Source organism: Anolis sagrei, chromosome 4, assembly GCF_037176765.1.
Source record: "Anolis sagrei isolate rAnoSag1 chromosome 4, rAnoSag1.mat, whole genome shotgun sequence".
NCBI classification, from domain to species: Eukaryota; Metazoa; Chordata; class Lepidosauria; order Squamata; family Dactyloidae; genus Anolis; species Anolis sagrei.
Genome location: NC_090024.1, coordinates 193,852,800 through 193,879,745, shown reverse-complemented (window position 1 = coordinate 193,879,745; position 26,946 = coordinate 193,852,800). Strand labels below are relative to the sequence as shown.

The following is a 26,946-nucleotide window of genomic DNA, read 5'->3' as shown; positions in this document are numbered from 1 at the left end:
CAGCGTGGAGGGCAGCTGCTCCGGCGCGAGGACCCCGGGTCCTTGCTTCCGGAGCGGGATCGGACGGAGCGAGAGAGCGGCCAAGATGAACCTGGAGTTGTTAGGTGCGTGGCTTGGAGGCGCTCCTTTCCTCCAGGGAGGCCTGGGCTCGGGGAGGGAGGCCTGGCCGCTCGCTTAGACGCCTGGATGCGAGGCTAGAACTGGGCGATGGGCTTATTTGGCGTCGCGACTGGAACCAAGGGAGTAAGAGGCACTTGGAGGCCTCAGTCCTGATCTCACCAGCTGGAAAGGTCCGAGGCCCACTCCCCCGCCTCGCTTTCACGCGCCCTATTCCCCTCGCCCGAAGCTGACAGGATCCAGGGCCTAATCGCCTGTCAAGCTTGTCTCTGTTGCCATGGCAGCCGGGTAGGCCCTGGTCCTTCCTCCTCGCGTTGTCCTCTTCAGCCTCAAGCCACAATTGCAGGTCCTGCAGATGCTGAGGGATCATTCAACAGCACCCCTCACGAATGCATTACAGCAGGCATGGGCAAACTTGGGCCCTCCGAGTGTTTTGGACTTCAACTTCCACAATTCCTAACAGCCGGTAGGCTGTTAGGAATTGTGTGAGTTGAAGTCCAAAACACTCGGAGGGCCCAAGTTTGCCCATGCCTGCATTACAGGTTCAGCATCCTGTACATAACTCTGCTTGAGGATGGTGCAATTGGCCAGCTTGATTAGCATTTAATGCCCTTGCATTAAATGCCAATCTTCCACACTTGCCTCAAACAGATAAGAGTTCTTTCTCCCACCCTGGATATGGCACAGATATAGAAACCCAACTTGCCTAGTTTCCAATAAACATCACAATCTCTGAGGATGCCTGCCACAGATGAGGGTGAAACATCAGGAGAAAATGCCTCCAGAACACGGCCATACAGCTCAGAAAGCTCACAGCAACTCAGTAATTCCGGCTATGAAAACCTTCAATGACACAGAGAGCGAACCCCTTGCTTTCTAGTATTGCAATATCTACAAAGTTTGCTTCACTCCCAAACATTTCAGCTATAAAATTGACTTGTGTCTAAAGTATATCTAAAATGCTACAAACTTCATGCTTCGAGGTGGGTCCCATCTCAAAGGACCTCATCACACTAGAGCAGTGGTTCTTAATCTGTGGGTTCCCAGGTGTTTTGGCCTACAACTCCCAGAAATCCCAGCTGGTGTACCAGCTGTTAGGGTTTCTGGGAGTTGTAGGCTTTCAGAAAAGGCAATTCTTGCATCTATTTTATATTATTTTGGCCAGAAAAAGGTAGTCTTGAAAGTCTGGAGCATTGATTCTCAAACTTTGGGTCCCCAAGTGTTTTGGCCTACAACTCCTAGAAATCCTAGCCAGTTTACCAGCTGTTAGGGTTTCTGGGAGTTGAAGGCCAAAACATCTGGGGACCCACAGGTTGAGAACCACTGCACCAGAGCATGGATCCACTTTAAATCCAGTTTCTGCCTTCTGCAGAATTCTGGGGCTTGTAGTTTAGGGAGGGGCCTTTAAACTGCTCAGCCAGGCAGGTCTTGTGCCTCACTAAGATACGAACCCCAGAATTCTTCAGGAGGCAGAAACCAGATTTAAAGTGGATCCATGTTCTAGTGCAGGCATGGGCAGACTTTGGCCCTCCAGGTATTCTGGACTTCAACTCCCACAATTCCCAACAGGGTGTTAGGAATTGTGGGAGTTGAAGTCCAAAACACCAGGAGGGCTGAAAATTGCCAATGCCATCTCTAGTGTGATGAGGCTGTAAAGTAATCTCTTTCTTTCTATATATGCAAATTCCATTTTTCATTTTAAAAAGTCCTCTAAATATTTCTGTTACTAAACATTTGAGGTAAGGGATGCTCAACTTGTATATACAAGCAGCCCCCAAGTTAGCAACAAGATACATTCTGTAGGTTTGATCTTAAGCTGAATTTGTTTCTAAGTCAGAAAAAGTATATTATTTTCAGTGTAACTCCAGCCATACACACACATCTGTTCAGAAGATTCCACCTCACTTTCTGTCCCTGTGATAATTAGATTTTGAAAAAAAAAAAAAAGACTTGTTGTAGAAATAAGGATTGAGGATAAAGCTTCAGTGGATACCCCTTTTCTCCATGATAACTGTTCCAGGAGTGAATTTCTCATCTTAGGGATCAATTTATCTCACTTCCTGTTGTCTTCTGTTCTTAACTATGAGCCATTTGTAATTTGAATGTTTGTAACTCGGAGACAGGTTAACATATAGGCCAATATATCTTTAAAGTTTGAGCCAGACAAGCCTACCAACACTTTACTGAGGACTTCCCTATGGGGCATGTCATAGATAGGGCATCTAAAAAGCACATGCTCTAGGGCAGGGGTCCACAAACTTTTTAAACAGAGGGCCAGGTCATAGTCCCTCAAATAGTTGGTGGGCCGGATTATAATTTTAAAAAAAACATGAATGAATTCCTATGCACACTGCACATATCTTATTTATAGTGCAAAAACATTTAAAAACAATACAATAATTAAAATTAAGAACAATTTTAACAAATATAAACATATTAGTATTTCAATGGAAAATGTGGACCTACTTTTGGCTGATGAGTTATGATTGTTGTTGTTATTGTGTGCATTTAAGTAGTTTCATACTTAGGTTGACCCTGAGCGAGGGCCGGGTAAATGACCTTGGAGGGCCGCATCCGGCCCCCGGGCCTTAGTTTGAGGACCCCTGCTCTAGGGAATCTATTTCAGCAGGTGGGCAGAGTCAAAGCCTCCTTTCAAGTGGAATTTTCTTATATTTGCCCTCTAACACCTTGGAGGGAAGAGAGTTTCATATGGCCGGAGTGAACTATCTTCTCAGAATGCTGTTATTAAGGAAATGAAAATAAGGTGTAGTTACTTGCCATCTTAAATGTTCTGGTGCTCAAAATTTGGGTGACTTCATGAACTCTATTTGCCTATATCAAAGATTATCTGTTTGACTAGTGCATGGTCTCAATCATCTTCCATTCCTAAAAGAGATTGAGTGGAAAGACTCATTTGTTGTAGGGCTCTTAAGACTGCCCTGAGCCAGCTGGACTGGAAGTTGTCATGAAGAACAAGGGGAAGAATGCCTTGTGCACCATAGTTACAACATAACCATTTTTTTGATAGATTGAAGACTGGTTTCTGTTCAGATTGTATATACTCGGGGACTGCCTGTATTTTAAAAATATGTTTCTATCAGGATGGACAGGGACTGATAAAGATAAAGACTGAGATTGCATCATATATGAAAGTGGTCTTTAACTCTTTCCTTTACTCTTGCTCTCCTGGGGAAAAAAAACCCTCTTAAAATTGGTGTTTGCATTGTCTTGGCAGACAGCTAGTTCTCAAGTGACCATCTGGCTTACCAATTACAATGAGCACTCCATATCTACGGATTTTGTGCATATAGGTCCAACCACCATGACTTGAAAATATTTTTTTAAATAATCCAAAAAAACAGGGCTTGATTTTTCTGTTTATACAATGGGCATCATTTTACTACATCATTGTATATACTGGGACTTGAGCCTCCACAAGGGGCTCTAGAATCAAACTATGGAATTTAGCGTAAGGAATTTCCTGGTAAGACAGGCCATGGTGCCTCTCCTAGAAGCAGTAGCCTTGTATAGAAAATAATATTTTTTCTTACATTTTTTAAACTCAGGAGGCAATTTTTATGCAGTTTTTATTTTAAAATGTCTATAATAATTGTATAAATTCCAAAGAGGAAGCCCTTACTGAAATTTTTCATGTATTGCTGCCATGCGGTGATGCAGCAGGTTAAACCACAAAGCTGCTGAACTTGCTGACCGAAAAGTCAGTTTGAATCCGCGGAGTTGGGTTAGCTCCCATTGTTAGCCCAGCATTTGCCAACCTAGCAGTTTGAAAACATACAATGTGAGTAGCTCAATAGGCACCGTTCTGGCCGGAAGCTAATGACACATGCAGTCATGCTGGCCTCATGACCTAGGAGGTGTCTACGGACAATGCTGGCTCTTTGGCTTAGAAATGGAGATGAGCACCACCCCCCAGGGTTGGACTCGACTAGACGTAATGTCAAGAGGGAACCTTTAACTGTATCTTACCTTCATTTTGCTATTTCACTTATCATTTCTGGAAAGTAGTGCTTTAATGTTGCCTAAATGACAGATCTGACTCTTGCTCTCCAGTCAAGAATACATTAAACACTGTGCTGGAGATCTGCTTCCACTTTCTGGATATGGATCCCAGAATGAAATAATAAATCTGATCCTGTAAGTAAGTGATATGCACTATTTGGCATGCTACTTCCATTTTATGAAGGGTATTTTTTAAACAACTTAGTGTGATAAGAGTTTATGCAATCTTTTCATGCTTTCTGCTTTTTTGTTTCAGAGTCCTTTGGACAGAACTATCCAGAGGTAAATACCTTTTTAGTTTTAAACCTGGTGTTCAAATACTGCTTGACTTGTGACCGTTTTATAGTATTAGAAATAGGGTGAAATATTTTTGGGAGATGTAATATGAGTGAGCAGTTATTGTTTAAATTAAATTTTATCACATAAATGTATCTATTTATAAAAATGGTATCCTTTCTATTTATGGTTCTTCATCAGTGGGTTTATATTTGTTTTATCTGAAACATTTGTAAGTTAGGAAGTAAGCCACTCATAAAGCTTAGATATTTAACTTATCCTAATTGTTTCTATACCTTTTTACTTTCAGGAAGCTGATGGCACTTTGGACTGTATTAGTATGGCCCTTACATGTACTTTTAATAGGTGGGGCACTCTCCTAGCAGTGGGTTGTAATGATGGCCGAATTGTCATCTGGGACTTCTTGACAAGAGGCATAGCCAAAATTATCAGTGCCCATATCCACCCAGTCTGTTCCTTATGGTAAGAAATTACCTTAATAGAAGTAGAATCTGTTTTGTATCTAGCATGCCTACAGTTTGGGCTGAAACCAGAATGTGTATTTTCAATTCAAATGTTTAGCTTAATATGGAATACCTGTTGTTACTACCATTTGTCATGATCCAAAAAACCTATATGCTCGCAGTCATAAATCATGCATGCATCTTGCACTTTGTATCAAACATGAAATGCTGCTGAAGAAATCTAAAGCAGGTCTTTTAAACTTTTCCCACTTGCAACTCTTTTCTGCCTTTATATGGCCCCTGGTATATAGGTATATAAAATATGTATAAAACCAAACATTTATTGAAATCAAAACAGCATTTGCAAAGCTTGCTAAACAGACTGATTTTCCTTTTTGTGGAGTACACTGAAGCATTTTTTTTTGGCAGAGTCCATTGTAAACACTGCATGTTGTTGTTAACAGATGTGTGTAAATGCTTTTAAACTGTGGGTCCCAACTCCAGTTGGGATCCCCTTAGCTCAATGTTGATGTTGAAAAAAATGGCAACAGCAAAAGGGTTTTGATTTAAAATTAGGATTAGAATGCTGCAGAAAATGAGAGTCTGACCATTTATTGTTGTTATGGAGCTCAAACTAAAGGAATGGCTCTTGTCTTAATTTTTCTCTTCCAGTTGGAGTCGAGATGGTCACAAGTTGGTCAGCGCATCAACTGATAATATGGTTTCTCAGTGGGATGTTCTTTCAGGTGATTGTGACCAAAGATTTCGTTTCCCTTCACCTATCCTAAAGGTTCAGTATCATCCCCGAGATCAGTAAGTAATATTAAAAAACATCATTTTGTGAAATGGTTTGAGAAAGTTCAGTGTTTTATTGACTTTTCTTGGCTTTTCATTCCATCTTGACATTTCATAATTTATATATTTTTTGAAATAAGATTTTTGTCTTTTTAGAAGGAATCTCTTTCGGTATCATTCTTGGTGACTGCAGTTTCACTAGCTTCCCTGTTTCCTTCCTCCTGTCTCCTCCTTTTCTTCATTTCCATCTTATTTCTTAGCCTCCCTCTATTCTCTAAATCTTTAAACTGTACTTATCAGGCTAAGTCAAATTCCCTGCATTGTTAGAAATCTTCCTTTTCCTCTTCCAGAAGCATGGCAGTATTTATCCCCTGCCTTCATAAAATGTGTATCAAATAAAACTGCTTTCTCTATAGATTCTTTTTCATCAATCTAGTAGTTATTTATGTGGTATTGTTGAAGCCATTCAGTTGATAAAAAAGTTATCATTTCTTCCAAACTTTTGGAATTTTACTAGTTATTCCTACTACTTTAACAAGGTAATTTTAATGGAAGAGATAAAAAGCATGAGAACGTACTATTGCTAAACTCTGTTGGAGAGGTATGTTTTATTGAGAAGGCTGAGAGGAGACATAATGGTCATGTATAAACATGTGAAGGGAGGGAGGAGGGAGCAAGCTTGTTTTTTTGCTGCGGAACAGTGGCTTCAAACTACAGGAAAGGAGATTCCACCTGAACAGTAGGAAGAACACCCTAACTGTGAGAGCTGTTCAACAGTGAAACTCTCTGCCCTGAACTGTGGTGGAGGCTCCTACTCTGGAGGCTTTTAAGCAGAAGTTGGATGGCCTTCTGTCAGGGGTGCTTTGAATGCAATTTTCCTGCTTCTTGTCAGGGGGTTGGACTGGATGGCCCAGGAGGTCTCTTCCAACTCAATGATTCTATGATTCTATAAACTGATGGGAAGTAATGATTTTGTTTCTTTCTTCCAACTTCACGATGTGTTTCTTAATTGTAATGCCCCAAACCAGTGGCATTTATATATTTTCATATTTGGAAATGTCTCTTTTTCTTCTTTTTTTCCCTTTCCCTATCTATTTTTAAGGAACAGGGTCTTGGTATGCCCAATGAAATCTGCTCCAGTAATGCTAACGTTGTCTGATTCAAAACATGTTGTCCTGCCAGTGGATGATGATTCTGATCTAAATGTGGTGGCTTCATTTGACAGGCGAGGAGAATATATCTATACAGGAAATGCTAAAGGAAAGGTGAGCAGTTATTGGACTGATCTGTAGTGGGTTCAGGCATCAGCTGTCTATTGTGTAACACTGTTTAGTGTCTGTTGAATAACTTGTGCAGTACAATCCTAAGGATGTATACTCTGTAGTAATTCCACTTTAGCAGTAGGACTAGTTCAATGGGGTTTGCATGTTTGAGTAGACAGATATAGATTTTCCCTTTAGAATGTTGTCCTATATTTGTGGAGCTGACTAAATATCTTCAAAACACCAGATCCCATCCAATCCTGGATGGTTACTACATGGATAGGAAACAACCAACAAATATCTAGTGTAGGCTATATTTCAGATGAATAAACTGGTAGAACTACCTTTGTGTAATCCTTGCCCAAGAAAGCTTCAAGAAATTCACAGAACTGGGTTCATCCTAAGTCATCAGGCTACTTGAAAGCTCATACAAGTAACTGCTGGCTCTTATTCTTCTGGCTAATGGATGGGAGTAGACTCTTTCATTCTGTCTGTATGCCCATGTTTTAGAGAAAGAATTGCACACACAAAGAATGATACTCATATCTCTGCCAGGATTGGCGTCATTGTCTTAAGTTCATCATCTGCCCTTAGTGTTACTACTATTTTTTAAAGAATACAATATGCAAATATAGATACATGTCTTGATTAACACCTCATAGGTCACTGATAGAATTGCTACTTTTTATGATACATGTTGGTATCTGTACATACTTTTTTTTCTTACAAGCTAAATAAAGATGAAGTATGGTGAATAGGCAACATCAGTTATTTCTTGCTTGCCTCTTTAGATCTTGGTCTTAAAGACAGACACTCAAGACCTTGTTGCTTCCTTCAGAGTAACCACAGGAACCAGCAACACCACAGCTATTAAATCGATAGAGTTTGCTCGAAAAGGAAGGTGAGTTAATTACTGTAACCCTATATATACATCTTCAGAGTGTGTTCACTGTAGACAAAGTGGGGAACAGCGAGCTCTTCCCTAGCAGCTTCCACTGTTCTGTATGATGAACAGAATGTTCAGAAATAGTGTTTTCTTTGTTTCAAAATTATGTGGGTTTTCCAATGGTCTAAATTAGGCTTGCACAAACACGTGGTCTCAAAACCAGATGCAGCCCTCATAAGGATTTGGTGCTGCCCACAGAGACTCTGAGCCTAAGACTTAGAGAGGGAGGTCATATACAGTGCTACAACAGAGTAGCCATTGGAACCCACCATTCTTTCCTGTTAGTATTTTTCTCTCTACATGTTTCCTTTCTGTAGTCAGCAAAGTTCTCAAACTAACCTGTGACAAAGGGGGCACCACGGGTTGATCCAGTCAGGATGCTAGAAGTGCTGGTCTTAGTTGGAAACATGGCCTGAGAAGGTTGTTAGCCTCAGGTTAGAGTAGTGGTGAGCGGGGATAAAGTTTCAAGGTGTATTAGACCTTTATTCAAAGAGGTTGGAAACTTGAGCTCCAGGTCAGGTTAAAATTTGACATTAGATTGGCCGTTTTAGAGGGAGAAGGAGGCGATGATGAAGAAACGCCTCAGTTCTTACCTCTACTACTCTTCTTTCCCTTTGCTTTTGTTACCTCTTCATCTGCCAGCAAAAACACCAATTCCACACTGTTCACTTGTGAGGGAGAATTTTGACAATGCTGAACTTCCTTTTTCTTCGCCTCTGGGTTTCCTGTGTCATCTCCTCCTCCAGTGGGAAAACCACCAACTCTGTGCCATTCCTTTCCCTCTCTTGTGAGGAAAAAATGTAGCTTCACTATGAGGTTGTTGTGAGGTCAACATAGCAAAGCTAAGTTTCTCCCTCACAAATGAGGGAAATGAATAGCACAGAGTTGATGATTTTTCCCTCTATAGGAGAAGGAGATGATAGAGGCACTCAGAAACAAAGTGAAAGGAAAGGCAGCAGAAACAAGAGCTGAGGCACATCTTTCCCTCAGAAAAGGACTGATTTACCATCACATGAAGGGGTGGTGAGGAAATTGAGGCTAATCCACTTTTGCTTGCTCTGAAGGAAAGGCGCTCTTTCACAAAGCCTAAGTGGGTCACTTAAAAACATATCTGCAGCTTGAAAAGCTTTAGCCTATTTAATTTCAGCTCCTTACTAATGCCATATTGTGCAGGCCTGGTCTATATGGTTATACATATATAGTCTTGTGTGAGCATGTGTACACAATTCTTATTTGGAATGTGGGCAGTGAGTAAGCCTCAATTCCCCTTTGTACATTGTGTGACTGCTGTTTGAAGGTGTAAATAGTTGTTGTTTCCATAAAAATTCATAGGGCAAATTATAAATGTGATACCATATCAAAGTATGGATTTGATATAGTGATTCAGGAGGTCAGCTGTTGCCATTTTTTGCCCAGGCGTTCAAAACGGTACAAAGAAGCAATATGGTGGAAAAAGTGCAAAAGGTTTGTGTTTTTAAAGGGATGAACTAAATTCTACTCAGAAGAGGAATGTTCCTTTTTTCCCCCTAAGGGTTTAAGGTATAGTACTTACATTGACCCATGGATAAATCGATCCAGGTTTTGAGGGTTGATTTTTAATAAAAAAAATTATAGACCTGTTTAGGCAATACTGAGAGGGAATATGGGATTTATATATGGTCCATATATATGGTCCATACATTCCTATCTATGGTTGATGTTGAGTGATATTTGTTACTTGAGCCTTTCTAATGGAGATGCCAGGGGATGAAATTGACCTTCTATATGCAAACCATGTGCTTTCAAAATCCTTTTTCCAATTGCCTTTTGGTGATTCTTTCTCCAAATGTAATTACTGGCAAATAAGGCAACAGGAATGCAGATTCATCAACAGTGGGAAAGTGAGTGCATTCACCTGTAGAATTAGCTTTGTTTACTTTTGGAAACAATGTGTCTTTAGCACTGGGAAGTTTTGTATATGCAACTTTTAGATAAAGACTATGTGAGGCTAAAGGTCTTCCAGGAGATTTAGTGATCTTCAGTTCTTCATTGCTGGGTTTCTCAAGATATCTGATCCGGAGCATCAGAAATAGTTCTCCCGCAGTTTGCCAGGGACTAGCACTATATTTATGCCCTTTCTTTCTTTCTTTCTTTCTTTCTTTCCTGGAAATTTGCCAAAGACTGGCAACCAGTAGCTCAGGGATCACCAGAAATGCTTTATAAAAGAGGTTTAGAAATTTCCATTATCTTGGTTTATTTCAAAAGTCTTTTAAAATCTTTTAAATTGAGATGCCATAATTGGAGCAGTTCCTTTGTTATAATACGAAGTACTATGGCTGAAATATGAAAATACTGTAAATAGATGTGTATGTCCAAGGAAACTTGGAATGTGTTTCTTGAACAACAGTCCATATGCTGTATGGTAGTGTACTTTCTGATATTGAGGTACTTTCAAAAGCAGACAATGAAGCCTTCAATTAAAATTAAAATATTAGCTGTCACACTGGAAATGCTGCAATACAGTGAGAAAATCTAATAAAAGATTTGTAGGTTTGTCAAGCCAATGTGTTGATCTTGTTGCTTACATTAATTTGTGAAACAGTTTCTCATCTAAATACATTTAAAATGCATCATACTTTGAACATCTTTTCTGTCCCTCAGTTGCTTCCTAATAAATACTGCTGATCGCATAATTAGAGTCTACGATGGTCGGGAAATCTTGACTTGTGGTAGAGATGGAGAACCAGAACCAATGCAGAAGCTACAAGACTTAGTGAACCGGTAAGGAAGCCGTTGTCTTGAGGCAACTTTGTGTACTTTACTTCTAGTGTTTAATGTTCACAGCAGATGTATTAGTTTGACGGTGGTGATAGATGTGGATGCAGAGGGAGCCGCAAGAACAATTGGTGTATGGGTGGGGGAGTTGGGGCAATCGGAGGCCAGGGAGGAGTGGGGGTGATGGGTAGGTGGGGGAATGCATGGAGCAGCTAGCAATAGGCAGGTGGGCAGAGGGAGAGCAGGGGATGATAGACATAAAAGCGGGGAGCCAATAGGCAGGGGGAGCTTGGAGGATAGGTGGGTGGGAGGAGCTGAATTGACATGCAGGTGTGAAGCAATAGGCAGGCAGATGAAGGTGGAATAGGCAGGGGCACGGTGGGAGGCAAGGTGGAGGAAGAAGTGGGATAAGGCAAGAAAATGGTCAGGAACTGAGCAGGGACAACAGAAGTGACAGGTGAGTAGGTGTTTGGGAAAGGAGCATAGGGTGGTAGCTGGGATAATGGAAAAGATAGGAAAGTGCGAGGCAAGCAAGAGTGGTGTGGAGGCAGTGTGAGCAAAGAGAGTGGGCATAATAGCCATGTGGGATAGGTGGGGAGGGGAGGCAGACAGAAGTGATAGATAGGTAGGGAAAGTAGGGCAAATAGGCATGTACAGGGATTCTAGTTCCCTGAGTAAAGGAACCAAACATCTGTTTAAAAGACTTTAAAAAGTACGAAAGAAAAGCAACTGCTATTCCTGCAAATTCTGTCAATTTAATTTAGAAAACTTTGCAGTTAGAATGCCTACTTTATCAGGATACTTTTTCATACTTCAAAGAGGTGTTTAGCTTCTTTTACATGTCAACTGGGCTTACTGAATATAATAATAGAAATGCAGTTCAGTTAGTGCAGAGGAATGACTTTAGGATTCTGATGCAGACAAACCCCAAATACATAGCTTTTACTTTATTTAAGTTCACAATTGTAGTATATAATACATTTTGACTTGATTGAATATTTTCCAAACATTTATTTATATGTAATCTTATCTGTGGAGTATAAGTTAAAATAGATGAAGATCGGAAAATATTGCCCAGTAGATCTGGTTTCTCTTCCTTGTGTGCCATGTGCTTTTGTTCCCCCAGTGCCTCTTTTCATTTGCTAAACAAAACAGAAATGTATGGCACACAGGAAGAGAAAGATGAATCAGATAAGTGTATTGGCATGTGGAGCAGCTCTTCCCACACAACAAGACTGTCTGTTAAGCCTGGACAAAGGAAAAGTGGAACAGAAACACTAGGCATGCCTGCCTTTTGAACAGGTACCCCCTGCCCATTTTCTGATGATGAGCCCAAATGTTCACATGGCAGCCCCAACTGTGGGAGATGTGGGATGGCTACACAAATTTACCAAGAATCAAAACCATGAGAGTGAAACCTGGAAAAGTGGAGAGACAAATGCACATATGACTAATTTTGACAGTTTACTCTTTTGAAGCAGAAATCCTCTAACACCATTGTTTCTCTCTTGAGTAGCAGAGGGAAATCTACTTTATTTGTGCCTTTTTCTGCAGGACACCTTGGAAGAAATGCTGTTTCTCTGGTGATGGAGAGTATATTGTTGCAGGTTCAGCACGCCAGCATGCTTTGTACATCTGGGAGAAGAGTATTGGAAACCTAGTGAAAATTCTTCATGGCACTAGGGGGGAGTTGCTGCTAGATGTAGCAGTAAGTGGTTAACTTTCCAGGGGATTAATTTAGTCATGACAGTTCACCTATTGAATTTTAATGTTCCCATTCAATGCACTCTTTTGTCTTTTAGTGGCATCCTGTCCGACCTATCATTGCTTCAATTTCCAGTGGCGTGGTATCCATTTGGGCTCAAAATCAAGTGGTAGGTGGAAGCGTTGATAAGTTTTTACATTTCATGGAATCAGTTTTTTTGGGTAACTCTCTTCTGAACCATCCATACCATTTGCAAATGATATGTGTTGTGGAATCAGAGTCTTTTCTGAAATATTCTTCAGGGAGAGCTGAATAATTTCAGGACCCTTGAAAAAGGAGCTGCCTGTAGCCAGAGGGCTCAGACTCCCTTTTCCTGTTGAGATAATAAAATAATGAAAGGGATGAAAGAGGTCCTGCTGTGACTTTACACTACATTACTAAGTGGTCTACTTGTTTAACAGGCCTTGTGACTTAAGGAGGGTTTGTCTTGTGATGGCACACGTGGTTTGTGGCCCTTTGGGACATAGCTAAGTTGTTTCACAGCTGTAGATTGTCATGGCAATGAAATGTTCTTTGGGTTTGTGGTTTAGGAAAACTGGAGTGCCTTTGCACCTGATTTTAAAGAGCTGGATGAAAATGTTGAGTATGAAGAACGGGAGTCTGAGTTTGACATAGAGGATGAAGATAAGAGTGAGCCGGAGCAGACAGGTAAATAATGCATTGATCTGAAAACTCAAGCTGCCAAGGATAAACAACCTATGATTTAACTTTCTAGAAAACCCACAACTTAAATTACTGACACCCTGCTTTCAGAGCTTGATCTTAGCCATTTTTATTGTCTTGTGCAAATAAGGGTCCCACATAAAATTAACACAAAAGTAGCTGTTGTGGCCATGAAAACATCACCTCATTGTGTGTATATGCATAGATGGCAATAGGTGAAGTGCTTTCTGTTTTTGGTTCAACAGTATTTTCTGTATCATGGTTAGGTTGGGAGTAGTTTATACCAGGGCTTCTTTCTTAAACATTTTCCACTTAGGGCCCCTTTCCTCACGTGAAATTTGTATGTGACCTCGGGTATATAGGTATATAAAATAGGTATACAAATCAAACATTTACTGATAATAAATCAGCATTTACAGAGGTTGCCAAACAGGTTGATTTTTTTTTTTAATGAAATTCAGCTGAAACATCTTCTGCAGAGTCTGTTGCAAACAGTGCACAACAAATTTGTGTAAATGTCTAAAATATCCTCTAGGTGACACTCCCGAAAAAAATTATTTTACTATATTATACCATTGTATATAATGGGACTTGAGCACCCACAGTTAATGGTACCCAGGGGGCAGGGAGTCCTGAAACCAAGCTGAGAATGAGCCCTGTTGACTTCGTATTTGAACAGACCAGTATATTACTACTCTCTCCATGGCACTGAGAGGGCCACATTACTGAGAACATCTGCAAAAAAATACATAAAATAAAGCCACCGTAGGTTTCTTTTAATTCTTAAATTATCTAATGGACTTGCTAGGGCTGATCTAAATTAATTGTAGAATCACAAACATTTCCATTGCAAAACATTTACATAAGGAATTGGGAATCAAAGTAGTATATTTTTCTTTTTGTACATCGGTTTTTCCTTAACTCCCATTTTTGTTGTGCTGTCAAGGAGTTTGGATGAACCTACCAGTGAAATCTCCCTGTTCTTTGCAGTTTGTGATTTTAAATCTCTTTGTTTTGCAGGTGCTGATGCGGCAGAGGATGAAGAAGTGGATGTAACCAGTGTAGATCCCATTGCTGCTTTTTGTAGCAGGTAAAAGTTGTGGTGGAGAGAATGTTAAAGGCCCATAAAGAACTTGTGAATAATTAATTTTATGGATGTTGATAGATCAACAGCAAAATCCTGAATTTTATTGGGAACCATATTCCATCATGTTAAGGGTCACTTGCTCTCTCATAAGTGTAGTTAGGATTATGGCTTAAATCTGTATGCAGTTTTAGTATGAGTAAGACAGGAGCTCTCTTGCAGTATGCAATGATAGTCTGGGCTGGATTATATCCTATTACTTCTCAGGAAAGGAGGGACTTATTATTTAAATTGGATTGCATATATTGTATTTGGTGGAGCAAATACAATATATGCGCCACATTCCTGAGGTGCTTCCTAGTTTCTGTCCTGTCTCCCTCAGAAATCACATTTATTGAAAGCTCTGCATTTTAATTGATCTGGCAGGGAATTTTTTCCTTTTCAGTGATTAAAAGTTCTCCTGCTAAAAAGACCAGAAATGATCTGAGAAGACTCTCAGAATCACATGGAGAGGTGGCCATTCTCTTTGGACATCTCTTGGGTTTTCCAGCAGCCAATTCCTTTTGACAATGCTAAAATGAAATGGGGATGAATAAGTAGACCAAATCACTTGCACTTATGACTTCTGTCAGTCTTGATTTCCTGTCATTTTCCTGCTTTAGTTGCAACATCTGAGGTGGCTGTTTGGCGCCATCTGTGGTTAAAATACTGAAGTGCCATTGCTAAGTCTAAGACTATTGTATCCACTAGGCATGTGTGATGGATTAAAAAAAGTTTCAGAAGTCAGTACAGAACAGAGGGGGTGGGCTGGCACTTTGTTTCTAAAGCGTTTCTAAGGTATCATTAATGAAAAAAATCATTACTATAACGAGAGTAACAAAATTTTGTTACTTTTTTATTGTAGTAATTGCGCATAATTATTATACTTGGGGAAAACTTCGGGGGCTCTTTTCTTCATCATTTTTATAGCTTTAGGGGTTAAACTTGTGACAGTGGTAGAACTTATTACCACTGGTAGCCCACCAAATCTCTCTCTCCCCTTTCCTGATTGGGGCACTCTGATGCTGATGCATTCTGGGAAATGGAGTTTAGGACAAGGCCTTTTGAATTCTCTGGCATAGGGCTCCTCGCCTTCCCAAACTACATTTCCTAGAGTTCTGTGCTTCTTCCCAGGAAACTCTGCTTTCTCCCTCCTTTCCCTCTCCTAATAGTGAGAGGCCATTAATTTACAGAGGAACGGGGGCCTTTTTGGCTTTGCTTTGCTTTTTTGCACTGAACATGAAACATGAAACTGAACATGACTTTTGCAGCCTTCCAAGATTTACAAAACTGAAACGAGAAAGTATGGGGTAAGTTTCAATTCTTAAGTTTTGGGAGGGGGGGATTCTTGCACTTCATAAATAGCATCATAAGTATGAATCATATAAAAGTGATCCAACTTATGACACTGTACTTTTTTTTTTTTTGCAGAAGCCTAGTATTGACCCTTCTTTTTCATATAACATGTTCTTTGGCAACACTTGATAGTATGTTTGTAGAGACAACAGATAAGAAAACCAGATCAGCATGACCAAGGAGGATGAAAAACATTCCTTTAATGCTCAGTCCTTTTATCCCTTTCATTCCCAGTTAAGGGAGCAGGAAAGAAAGGGATCTAGTACTGTGAATAGGCCAGTTGAGAGAGCAATAGAGCACAAGGGCATATACCAATTAAAAATATTTATGGAAGTCCCTTACGCTGCTTCAGAAAGCATTTAATTGAGAATTCTAGATTTCACTGAATTTTGTCTCCACAGCCTAGGCCATTGCATCCAGAATTAGTTTCTCTATTGCAAGTTTTGATTGAAAATAGTCATATTTTTGTATACCACAATGTCCATAAGAGTGTTTGTGGGTCTACAATCAAGTGTTTTCCCAGTGCCCAAACCAGAAAACATATGTGCAAGTCTTTGGAGTAGCTGTCAATCCTCCTTATTTTCTAAATAAATGATATGGAAATGTAACCTGCACACATGTAATGATTGCAATTGTTTGGACATTTTTTGTCCTTGACCTTTTTTGTAAACAAAAATGCAAAACTGTTCAGTACATTGTTTACAACTCTTCAGGTAACACTGTTGTAAAATTGATATTTAATGGGCCTATTTATTTATTTATTAACTTTATTTGTACCCCGCTAGCATCTCCCGAAGGACTCGATGAGGCTTACAAAGGCCAAGGCCTCAAAACACAACATAACAATACACAACGTAAAGCAAATTAAAAACAGTTAAAGCAAAATTAAACAACGAGCAATAAACAATACACCAAGACACAACAAAACTAGTGTTGTGTGACTTCTGTTACAAAATGTGATTCTGCAAGACTAAAATATTCTGGCATCCTTGTGCTGGTTAATACATGTATGTACTCTTACACCACCCCATATATAACATTTTATGATGTACAAATCAAAATGTTTGTGGATTCAAAGCACATATAGAACTTGAAAATGTTACTAATTGGACTATAGTCCTAAAATCATGCAGCTAACATGGCCACTGACTGAATGATTATAATTAAATAGATTGTTTAATATTTGTACCCAAGAAAAATATATTTCCAAGATCTACATATATTTATAAAATTTGATATTGTACAGGAATCCCAGAGAAACATGCCTGACTGCAAGTACACGCAGTTGAATGTACACTCAGCAGCATACCTGGATTGCTGTCTTTGTAATGGGTGAATTCATTGTATAGAGCAGCTTGCCAGATGTATACTTGTCAGATGTTTTTGATAGAAATTTCTCTCATCTCCAGTTGACATGGGATGATGGATTTGTACTCTAGCACATCTAGAGTATTGAGAGATTAATTTTTATATAGTGAGCCCAAGATTTTAATTCCCAGGGTTATGCTACTGTTTGTTCTGGATGAAGTAAGCACAAATGAACAAAAAAATTACTGTATTACAAGCTCTGTATTATTAATTGGAACACAGTAATATTTTTCTGACAGTGATGAAGAGCTAGAAGATTCCAAAGCTTTGTTGTACTTGCCCATTGCTCCTGAAGTGGAAGATCCTGAAGAAAACCCATATGGCCCCCCACCAGATGCAGTCCAGACTGCCTTACCTGATGAGGGGATTGGCTGTGACAAGAAGAGGCAGTCCTTGTCTGATGGACCTCAGCCACCTAAGAAGAAACCCAAAACCACCAACATAGAACTGCAGGGAGTTCCCAATGATGGTGAGTGGAAATTTTGAGCTGAAACAGTAATTGCTATCAAAAACACTGCTCAATATTTTTGTCAGAAATTGCTTAAAGCATCTGAATCAAATGTAGTTTTAGTCTAGGTTATATAGCAGTTTTATTCTTCCCTTTATGCACAGCAAACTGCCAGTGTACTCAAGATCATGACAGTTGGCAGATGTTTCATGGTTCTCCTGCTGCTCCATTTTTGTTCTTACAAAGGGGGCAAGATAAGTTACTCTTTCCTTTCATATGAGCTTCAGAGAGCAATAAAGTAGGCAAGAACTATGAATATACTGGTCTTTTAAAATATCGACTAGATATGTGTACTTCCTTTTACAAATGTTCTTTACAGAGGTCCATCCACTTCTGGGTGTGAAAGGAGATGGTAAATCCAAGAAGAAGCAAGCAGGCAGGCCTAAAGGATCAAAAGGTAAAGAGAAAGATTCTCCATTTAAACCGAAACTCTACAAAGGGGACAGAGGTTCTTTACCTCTGGAAGGAGCAGCAAAGGGTAAAGTGCAGGCGGAGCTGGGACAGCCTTTGCCAGGTAAGGACCCAGCGTGAGCGTCTGCTTGCTTGGTGACCTTGCTTCATGCAAACGTGGCATAGTCTTAGCACTTTAGCTTCCAGATGGCATTTGCTTGCTAAATGTTTAGCTGCTCTACTCTCAAGGATGGACAAAATTTCACTTCTCAGCACATAACCTTTAACCCCTATTTTCACAAATATGGGTGCTTATCATTGACCTAGAAATGAAGAATGTGGCAATTGTTAAAATGTCATATAACATCAAAGAGAAAGAAGCTGCTGATTCTTCGCAGTAATTTATACTGTTGATTCCACAACACTCAAACCTGTTAAGTTAAATTTTGAATCAAAAAGAGAAAGAAAAGGGATGAGGAGCATGTGTGCCCACAAATTTTCTTGCAACTTTGCTATGAATGCATCAAACTCTTAAAACATAAAATAAAGGAGGGAGTAACTATCTGCCCCACAGTTTGGGGACTGGTTGCATTTCATGGCCTATGAAAGTCTGATGTCCATGCTTGCATCCATATTTAGTTACAGAAAATATAAACATCACTGACAGTACTAAGAGCAAGAAGAGAGCCTAACTTGGGGCTTTTTCTGAGCCACTCACACGAGGCTCTGTACAAGAGTAGCCTTGATTTTCAATAGCTGGGATTATCAAGAATTGGGACCCTCATCTGTCTCTATTCTAGTAGTATTATTGTCTTTCGGGTTCTCTTTTAAGCAAGGGATTTCCAGGTAGGATTGAGTGGTACACAAAGCTGCACCTAACCTCACACCTTCTGTGTTTTTACTCAGAAATAAGTTTGAATGAGTTCAGTGTGCTTGTTCTTAGAGAAATGGATATAGAATTGCAGCAGTGGGGCCTTGGATAGAGTGTGGGCAAAAATATATCTTTCACCAGCTACATGTAGATGAACTGGCCCTGTTTCTATTTCCTACAAAGGGTCCAATACTTCTACATGGAAATTGCACATAACTGCTCTGCCCTCCTCAGAGATCTTCACAGTATGTTACACTGCCCTTACAGCCACTATAATGGCAGAAATGTTGCTAGCATTTCAGAGTTGATATTTGTTACGAAATGTGCATCTTGAGTATACATGTTCTCCTGATCAAATGGCAACATGTTATGTCAGAAAAATCTTTCCCCTGTGACATCTGAAATATTTTTGCTTTGAAATGTGCTCTCTTGTTCTCTGAGTCACAATACAATTTAGATGTGTGTGTTTCTTCATGACAAAGCTATAACAGTAAAGAGAAGGTCTCCCTGTCTAACAGCCATCAGGGCTTGAACCCTCAAAATTTGCAAAGCTGAGTTTTATGCTGAAATTTGAAATGAGGGATGTACTAGTAGCCAAAAAGAAAGGTAATTATAACTCTTCAGGAAGTCATAAAATATCCTTCAAAAATCTAAGGTGGTTTTGATTGTTATCTATAAGTTTTAGTGCTCACTTTCAAACTGAAAAGCTGAAAATCAAACCATAGGTTTCTCAGAAGAAAAAAATAATGGAGCATGCAGTAACTTACTGGAACATCATAGCAGATGCTTAAACACCCAAGCTGCAGTGGCTACTTTTGTGTTGGATTTCCAAATTTCTAGTTACACACACAAAGGAAACATATCAGGATACATAGGGATACATAGATAAATACATAGGAAACAGGAGGGGGTACTCTAAGGCAGGAAGAAAAGGTCAGAAAACAAAAGTACTACTGCTAAAACCCCCGATGCTAAAAAACATAAAGAAATATGGAAAGGTTCTTGGAGGTATTATTGATGCAATTTCAAATTTGCAAGTGATGCATTTCACAATAGAGGTCTCCATCTTCTCCCACATTATTTTACTCCGACTGGTGGATCATACAGAGAAGGGCTCCTTTTGCTAACTTTAGCCTTCTGGAAAGTATATGGAAGGATGGATGCTTATTCAAATACTGAGCTTCCAAACCATTTAGAGGTTTAAATGTCACCATCGGAACCTTGTATTAAAACCAGAAACAAACTGCACAATCAGTACCAGTTGTTTAAAACTCATATGGCATGTCAGTCAGTATTTTGTTGCAATATTTTGGGCTACCTGTAGTTTCTGAGTTCAGTGGCAGTTCCACATCATCCATCCATCTACCCATCCAACTTGCCTACATGGCTTGAAGAATCTGGACCAGACTTGGTACTCATACCCTTTATTATCCAATTTAAAATAATGAGGGGGGGGGGGGGGGTCCACTAATAAACTAAAACATATGTATGTAGTGCTCAAGAGGACAATGTATAGACAGGATTAGCTACTAGTAGACAAAATGGCATCCTATAGAAAAGCTGCGACATGTGGCCTACCATGAGGCAAGACAAACACAGTCCTGAAGTCAAGTCAAGAAAGCAATCAATGTATTAACAGGACTAATGGGGGCTTGTGTCAGAAAGCATTGTGTGGATCACAAGTTTCCTCACGCCTGTTTGAAAATAACATTCCTCACAAAGGAATTACTTATTTTTCTACAGGTTTCTTTCCACTACCTGGTGGAAGGAAATGTTGCCTGAACAATGCTGTCTTTCATAGAAACTCTGTTTCAAAGATTATTGCAACAAAGATTGCTCTTAGCTTACCTAACCTGAGCAAATTCTGTGATATTACTTAACAGTAAATGACAAAAGACTTAACATTTCTCCAACATCCTGAACCTTTTGCTTCTTTTTTGTTCTTACAGCATTGCACGGTTGCAGTGTGTCTGTGCCCATATTTGACTCTTTTAATCGATTATACAGATTGTAAAGAGATTCAGATCTGTCAGACAGGGAGTCAGGAGGAAATGAATGTACAGGGGATGTAAAACAGTGTTTGTTAAACTTTTCTGCAAAATTGTTAGGTGAAATAGAAATTTACATTTGACATATGCACACGGTTTTGTACATCCTTGAAACACAGTAGCTGTTGCTGTGGATTTTATTATTTCCAGAATTGAGTTTTTTAAAAAAACCTTCCTTTCCCTCACTGCTGATCCAGTATTACCCAGCTTGCTCGTTGTCCTTCCTGCTCTTCTCCTATTTATATTGCTTTTATTATATTAATACATGCATTCGATTTTTGCTTACAAATGATATAATAACAAACGTGGCAGCCTTTTTTGTTTGTTGTCGTGTTTTCCTGCTAGATTATTGTCATTATTAAGCTTGTCACTCAAGTACTTTACCAGTACTCAATATTATACAAGTTCTTCAAAGAAAAAAAGGAAAGTAATCACTCTTGTTGCTAGATATAAATGAGATGGATATTAAATAGCACCATGCTGCACACTTTCTGAATTAATAATTTACAAATCAGTGAGCAATTTTATAGAGTACTTGCTTCATCTTTGTCTGTTTATTTTTGGACATGCAAACATACTTGAACCTGGGCAGAATGCAGTTCATTGCCAGATACTTTTAATGTAATTTTCTGGATTTTTAAAATTGTTTGCAACTGTGAAGTCTCTGTAACTTTAGGAAGCATTACATAGGTCATACAACATCATAAACTCATATGTGAGAAAGCAAGTACTGGAAGAACAAAATATCATCCTTCCTTCTGGTGTCAACCTCAATTGATGCTTTGGCATACCTTCTGTTACATTTAGATCCAGCAGTTGTACCTGGAAAGCTTACCTACTCAAGGCATGCCCATTAATATGGAAGAGCTGCACTGCTTTTCATAATCTAGGCTTGGAATATTCTTTGTTGTTATTTAAGGATGCTTAGGACACTGCTTGCTTGGTCTTCACAATTTAACATCTGTATAGTGCATTCTTTTCAATAGGTTTAATAAGTTAAACCGGGGTTAGATAGCTGGAGGCTACAAGCCTTTCTCTATGAAACTGATTTGTTGAGCTGCCCTGTAAGAACTTAATAAGGACAGTGATAGTGTTTGAAATACTGCAGGTCAGAAAAAAGATATCTCGCTTTAATATTACACATACATAGGACTCCAAATAAAGCCAGGCACCTGTGCATATGAAACACTCATAAGAGGTATGGTATGAATGCTTCATATGCATAGATGCCTGCCTTTATTATGAGCCCTATGTATGTGAGTGTGCCTTCAAGATACCTGATGCCTTATGGTGACCCCATGAATTTCATAGATTTTCTTCGGCAAGGAGTACTCAGAAGTATATGAAACACATCTTATAACAGCTGGTCTCCCATTCAAATACTAACCAGGATTTTCAGTGTTTATCTTCCAAGATCAGACAGGATCTGGCAGTTTTAGGGTGCAAGGCCTGATTTTTAGTAAAAGGGCTGTTATTAAGTAAAAATGCACTGGTACCTTTTGGATATCAAACATATGTAGATAAACTATACTGCTGATCCGCACCCAAGCTGCTATCAGCAATTTTATAATTCAAACTTTCCCCAAAACTACAACCAAAATACTGGGTAAAACATATCATTTTCAGTATTTAAAGTTTTGATTCTCTTGACTTTGAATGGGAAGTTTTTTAGTCAAAGCCTTTAGACATGTCATCAAAAGTCTTGACAGGTTCCATTTTGAATCTTAGACACTATTTTAGATGGTATATATGCTTTCTCTCCTGTGGCTCTGCCTCTGCCAAACTCAGTTGACTGAAATGATTCCAAGATATCTTGGACTCTCATCTCCTCCCATGAGAGAATGAAGCATCAAACACATCTCTGACAGGTTTATCTTTTTGTTTTGAAATTCAAGAGTTTTTCAGATCAAACCCCCTTTAATATGTATATAGGGTTATTCAGAGAAAAACACAAGTTTGTTTTCAGTATGTAAGGCTTCACTGTGCAAAACTGTTTTAAAGTGTGCTCTATTCTGGAAAAATTGAATCTTGCACAGAACACAGGTAATGAACTGATACTGTGCTGAAATCACTGCCTAAGGCATCCCAATAAGCTTCTTTTCAGTTGTTCCTCCCCTGTTCTCAGGGACAGCACACCAAGTTTGCTTAATTGCTAAATACTCTGTATTCATTCATTTCTGAGCTTCATCCAGGTAAGTTTGCAGAAATCTCAGCCAAGGGGATGTTCTGAATTTATCCATAAACTAGTTAAATTGGGGAATTACTTTCATTTGATGCAGAATTCTAGAAGGATAAATAAAAACAACATGCCCATGTTGGAAAAATGCTTCCCCATGGCACCGTTGCATCCATTGTGGGTGTTTTTGTAGCTTCTACCTGCAATTATTTATCAGAGTCCTCCTGAAAACAGTGAGATATAGATGTAAATTTTTGGTTCTTTTCTTTTGTTCTGTTCTTTTAGCAGGTGGTGGGATCTCAGAGCTGCTATGAAGATTCCCTGCCCCTTCTACATTGATCCTTATTTCCTGCAGTGGTATAACAATATTGAATAAGGACAAAATATTCAGTCAGATAATGGACTGACTTTAACTTAATATGGCAAGGACAAGTGGCCTGGCTGCCTATGTATACAAGAATCAGTTTTTTAAAAGAAGCAAAATTATGGAAGAGGAAAATCTTTCTCCCTGATCCTTTCTTGTGAACATTGAATGAACAAGTTGACTGTCAGGAAAGAGGATCTGTATAGAATCTGAGAATAGGAAACTATTTTTCTTTATTAGTCCAATTAAAATTTCCCAAAGTACAAAGTACAAGACCCCTTCTTTTGAGTTATGACCTTTTCATAATTTTTGCTGCATATCATTCTCAAGAAGCCGAACATTAAAGACCTGCCGTTCTGTTGTGGATCTCAGCACGTTACTAATGGATTGTTTCTAATTGAAAAAATTACTCGGTGCATCATTATTTTCTCTGTTATACACTTTGGCTTGCAGTGGTTTTGCAGGCCTGCTATTAATGCTTAGATGTCCCTTGTATCGCTCATTGCTTTCCAAGCTGACCTATTTTTGAAGGTTTGGAATAGATACCTGGAATCCCAATGAGCCCAGAAGGATGACGGGGTTATAGAGGTGTTACAGGAAACTGATGCTGATTGCACGAACAAAGGAGAGAGTGAGAGAAGCAGCCATTTATTCAGACAAAAGAAACAGGATATACAGCAACCCATCTCACTCATCAGCTCATTATATTTCCTAGTATCACCCACGACCCAGAAATGCCTTTTCTCCTTTTCACCACTCCTGAACATGCAGGGAGAACTAATGTCTTCTCAGAGGTGACAAATGCATCTCGGACAGAACATGGAAACATAATGAGGAGAGGTGTGATTTACTTGTGCTTTTACTCTCTGTCCCATCCAGAGATTTGTGTTTTCTTGCTGTCCAAATACTTGAAAAGGTTGCATTTGCATTTCCAGTGTAGGTGATTGTTCAGTCTAGAATCATATTAATCATATTTTAAATAATGTTTTCTCCAGAATATAAAATGAGATTTCTACATCTGCCTTTGTGTTCAAAAGAGTATATTTCAAAACAAATAAGTAAACCTCAAATTGCAGACTTTTGCAGACTTTTGGGGGGCGGGCTTAGCAATTTTGCTGACAGGAAGTCTCACCCAACCTGTTGAATTCCTCTTCTAATGAAACTGTGAATTGGTCCTTATATTCTCTAGCATAATGTATGGCATCTCTAACCAAAAATACTTCAATACAGTCCTTCGGTGTACAATTCTGCCACATAGCCTGTCAGTCCATAGAAGACTGGGACAAACTAGTCCTACTGCGTGTGTGGTATTATGGATCCCTGCTTTATTTCTCCCATTCACTATTCTTAAAATCCTTTTGATACTCTTGAAGTTTGTACAAAACTTGACATAATGACTGCTTGTTGGTTTTCTGTAAAGTACTGTTGTGATACTAGCTTATGTGTTTGTAAATAAAGAAGTATGTTTATTTCTTATATTACAACCTGTCCTTTTTGTTGGGCAAGTCTTTTCAATCACTTTAGTTAAGCAAGCCAGAAATTTGCTTGAGAAAACAGTTAAAATAGAAATTATTTCCTAATATTGGTAATGATCTCCACATATCTTGGCTTAAATCAGGTGCCGCCATTATTTTTAAGTTCATATTATTCTGTTTTGCATTTCAACCAGCCTGGATCATGGGAATACGTCAGTTAAGTGATACAGTCCAAGAAATATATTGTCTGTGAATGATTGTGACCTTAAGTTGTCCGTTGACTTGGGACATGAAAAATGTAGAGGTGGTTTGCCATTTCATTCCTCTGAAATATAGCCTACAGAACTTGGTATCTATTAGTGGTTTCCCATCCAAGTATTAACCAGAACTGTCCCTAAGCAATATAGTACTGACCTTATTTTTTTTTTTAAAAAAAAAGAGGAAACTAGATGTATGATGGCCTCTGAAAACTGATAGTTCATTCAGGTTTAATCATAATCAAAAGTCTGATAGCAAATCCTTTAACATGAGCAAAATGGCTGTCAGTGCTTTTAAGCATTCATCGTTGAAAGCAAGTCCATATCTTAACCTGAAGGACCATATATATGCACACATAAGGGCATCTGAATGTGAGGTCTCCATGAGCCCTACAGATCTATTCAGGTCTTGTAAACCAAGGGCAGCCATAGCTTCATTTATTGAATACCTAGTAAATTGCTTATTGCCTTTGAACCTGGGAGTCTCATTTTCCAGCACTATTTTTTCTATCACCATTGCCATTGTCGTTGTGATCAACATCATCATTGTTTTTGAGCTAATAGGATTGAGGAGTGGTTTACCATTGCCATCTTCTATACAGTGCTAAAGAGATAGTAGTATTTCATCATAAAAATAAGCATGACAGCCAGTCCATCTTAACGTATCCACCACTCATCATTCTTGCAGTGGAAAACACAAAATACCATGCAAATGTATGATTACAAGGCTGATAGATTGCTGCAACATACCACTAGACCAGTGGTTGTCAACCCATGGGTCCCCAGGTGTTTTGGCTGTTAGGATTTCTGGGAGTTGAAGGCCAAAACATCTGGGGACCCACAGGTTGATAACTACTGCACTAGACCATGCTTAAGAATTAAGGACTTTTTTTTTTGGTATTTTCAACTCTGAAACTAGTCCTGCAATAAGGAGAGCCATATGAGGTTCAGAGAAGTACTTATCTCTGCCCTTCTTACACATCCACTATTTTCAGTGCATCACATATTTTCCCAATTGTTTTTGTCTCTACCAAAACCACCTATACTTGATGCCGTTTCTATTGTCACACTATTATACGTAAAATAACAAACAATGTGTACAAAAAATGACTATTATTGTCACTATGCTAAAATGCACTGAAATGTTGGTTAAAGTCACCTTTCCTGACTCCCAGATAGTCATGACTAGACTAGGTATATGAACTGCTAAACTGTTGTATGTGAATCCGGTTGAGAGATATTTGGTCTTCATTGTAAATTTCTGTTTTTGGAAGGTGGTAGCTGAGAAGAAAGAGAATGACACAAGTCCCTACAGTTGCTAGTTTTGAATCTAGAGCACAGTACTCACCTAGTTCCTCCGATCCTGATAGCATAAATTGTGTCCCCAGTAATGCCCTTGGGAACTCTTATTTATGAGGGTGCCCCCTTCTCTTAGTTGACTCTTACAAGCTGGTATGTTATTGAGATCAGTTGATGGAAGTACACATGAGACACTCTAATCATAGAAGGTAGAGATGGTATATTTATTGACTTGTTCCTAGGGTGAAATCAACAAAGTTCCTGCTTTGTGATGGATACAATCCTGATTCCTGCTAATATGGTGCTACCTTTTCCAAGCTGTACTGAAGAACAATATAAGCAGCTTTTCAGGACGATTCTCCAGTTGGAATGTTGAAGGCTGGTTTGTGACATCATGGATTGATAACAATGAATGTATCTGGCATCTCTGAAAGAATGGGCATGGAGAACAGGGCAAGGAAACAAATTACTCTTTCTAGCAGATGGCTGGCTTGGAGAATATCCTGATCTATGCAGTCAAAGTATATCTAATATTGGGATGCTTGTTATACTGTTCTGAATTTACTGTACTTAACATTTTATAGATTATGTGGAAGTCAGTTTTGTAAGTATCACTTCCATCTTGTTTTTCTTAAAATCATGACTGTAC

General features: G+C 39.1%; 1 protein-coding gene across 7 annotated transcripts; it reads left to right on the top strand.

Annotated features, from left to right (window-relative positions):
• On the top strand, nucleotides 1-24,742 carry RBBP5 (RB binding protein 5, histone lysine methyltransferase complex subunit). Of its 7 annotated transcripts, none has more exons than XM_060772932.2 (15): nucleotides 1-104; nucleotides 4,394-4,419; nucleotides 4,724-4,896; nucleotides 5,550-5,690; nucleotides 6,775-6,937; nucleotides 7,726-7,835; nucleotides 10,521-10,640; nucleotides 12,189-12,342; nucleotides 12,437-12,508; nucleotides 12,930-13,047; nucleotides 14,083-14,152; nucleotides 15,457-15,495; nucleotides 17,149-17,378; nucleotides 17,737-17,814; nucleotides 23,191-24,742. In XM_060772932.2, exons 1-15 carry the CDS (start codon nucleotides 86-88, stop codon nucleotides 23,214-23,216), a joined length of 1,539 nt encoding a protein of 512 aa, XP_060628915.1. In that variant the 5' UTR covers nucleotides 1-85; the 3' UTR covers nucleotides 23,217-24,742. The 7 variants fall into 7 exon arrangements, with proteins under 7 accessions (XP_060628915.1, XP_060628912.1, XP_060628911.1 ...); XM_060772929.2 differs by having other exon boundaries at nucleotides 17,737-17,931; XM_060772928.2 differs by having other exon boundaries at nucleotides 17,737-17,931; nucleotides 23,188-24,742.
• The last annotated feature ends 2,204 nt before the right edge of the window (nucleotides 24,743-26,946 follow it).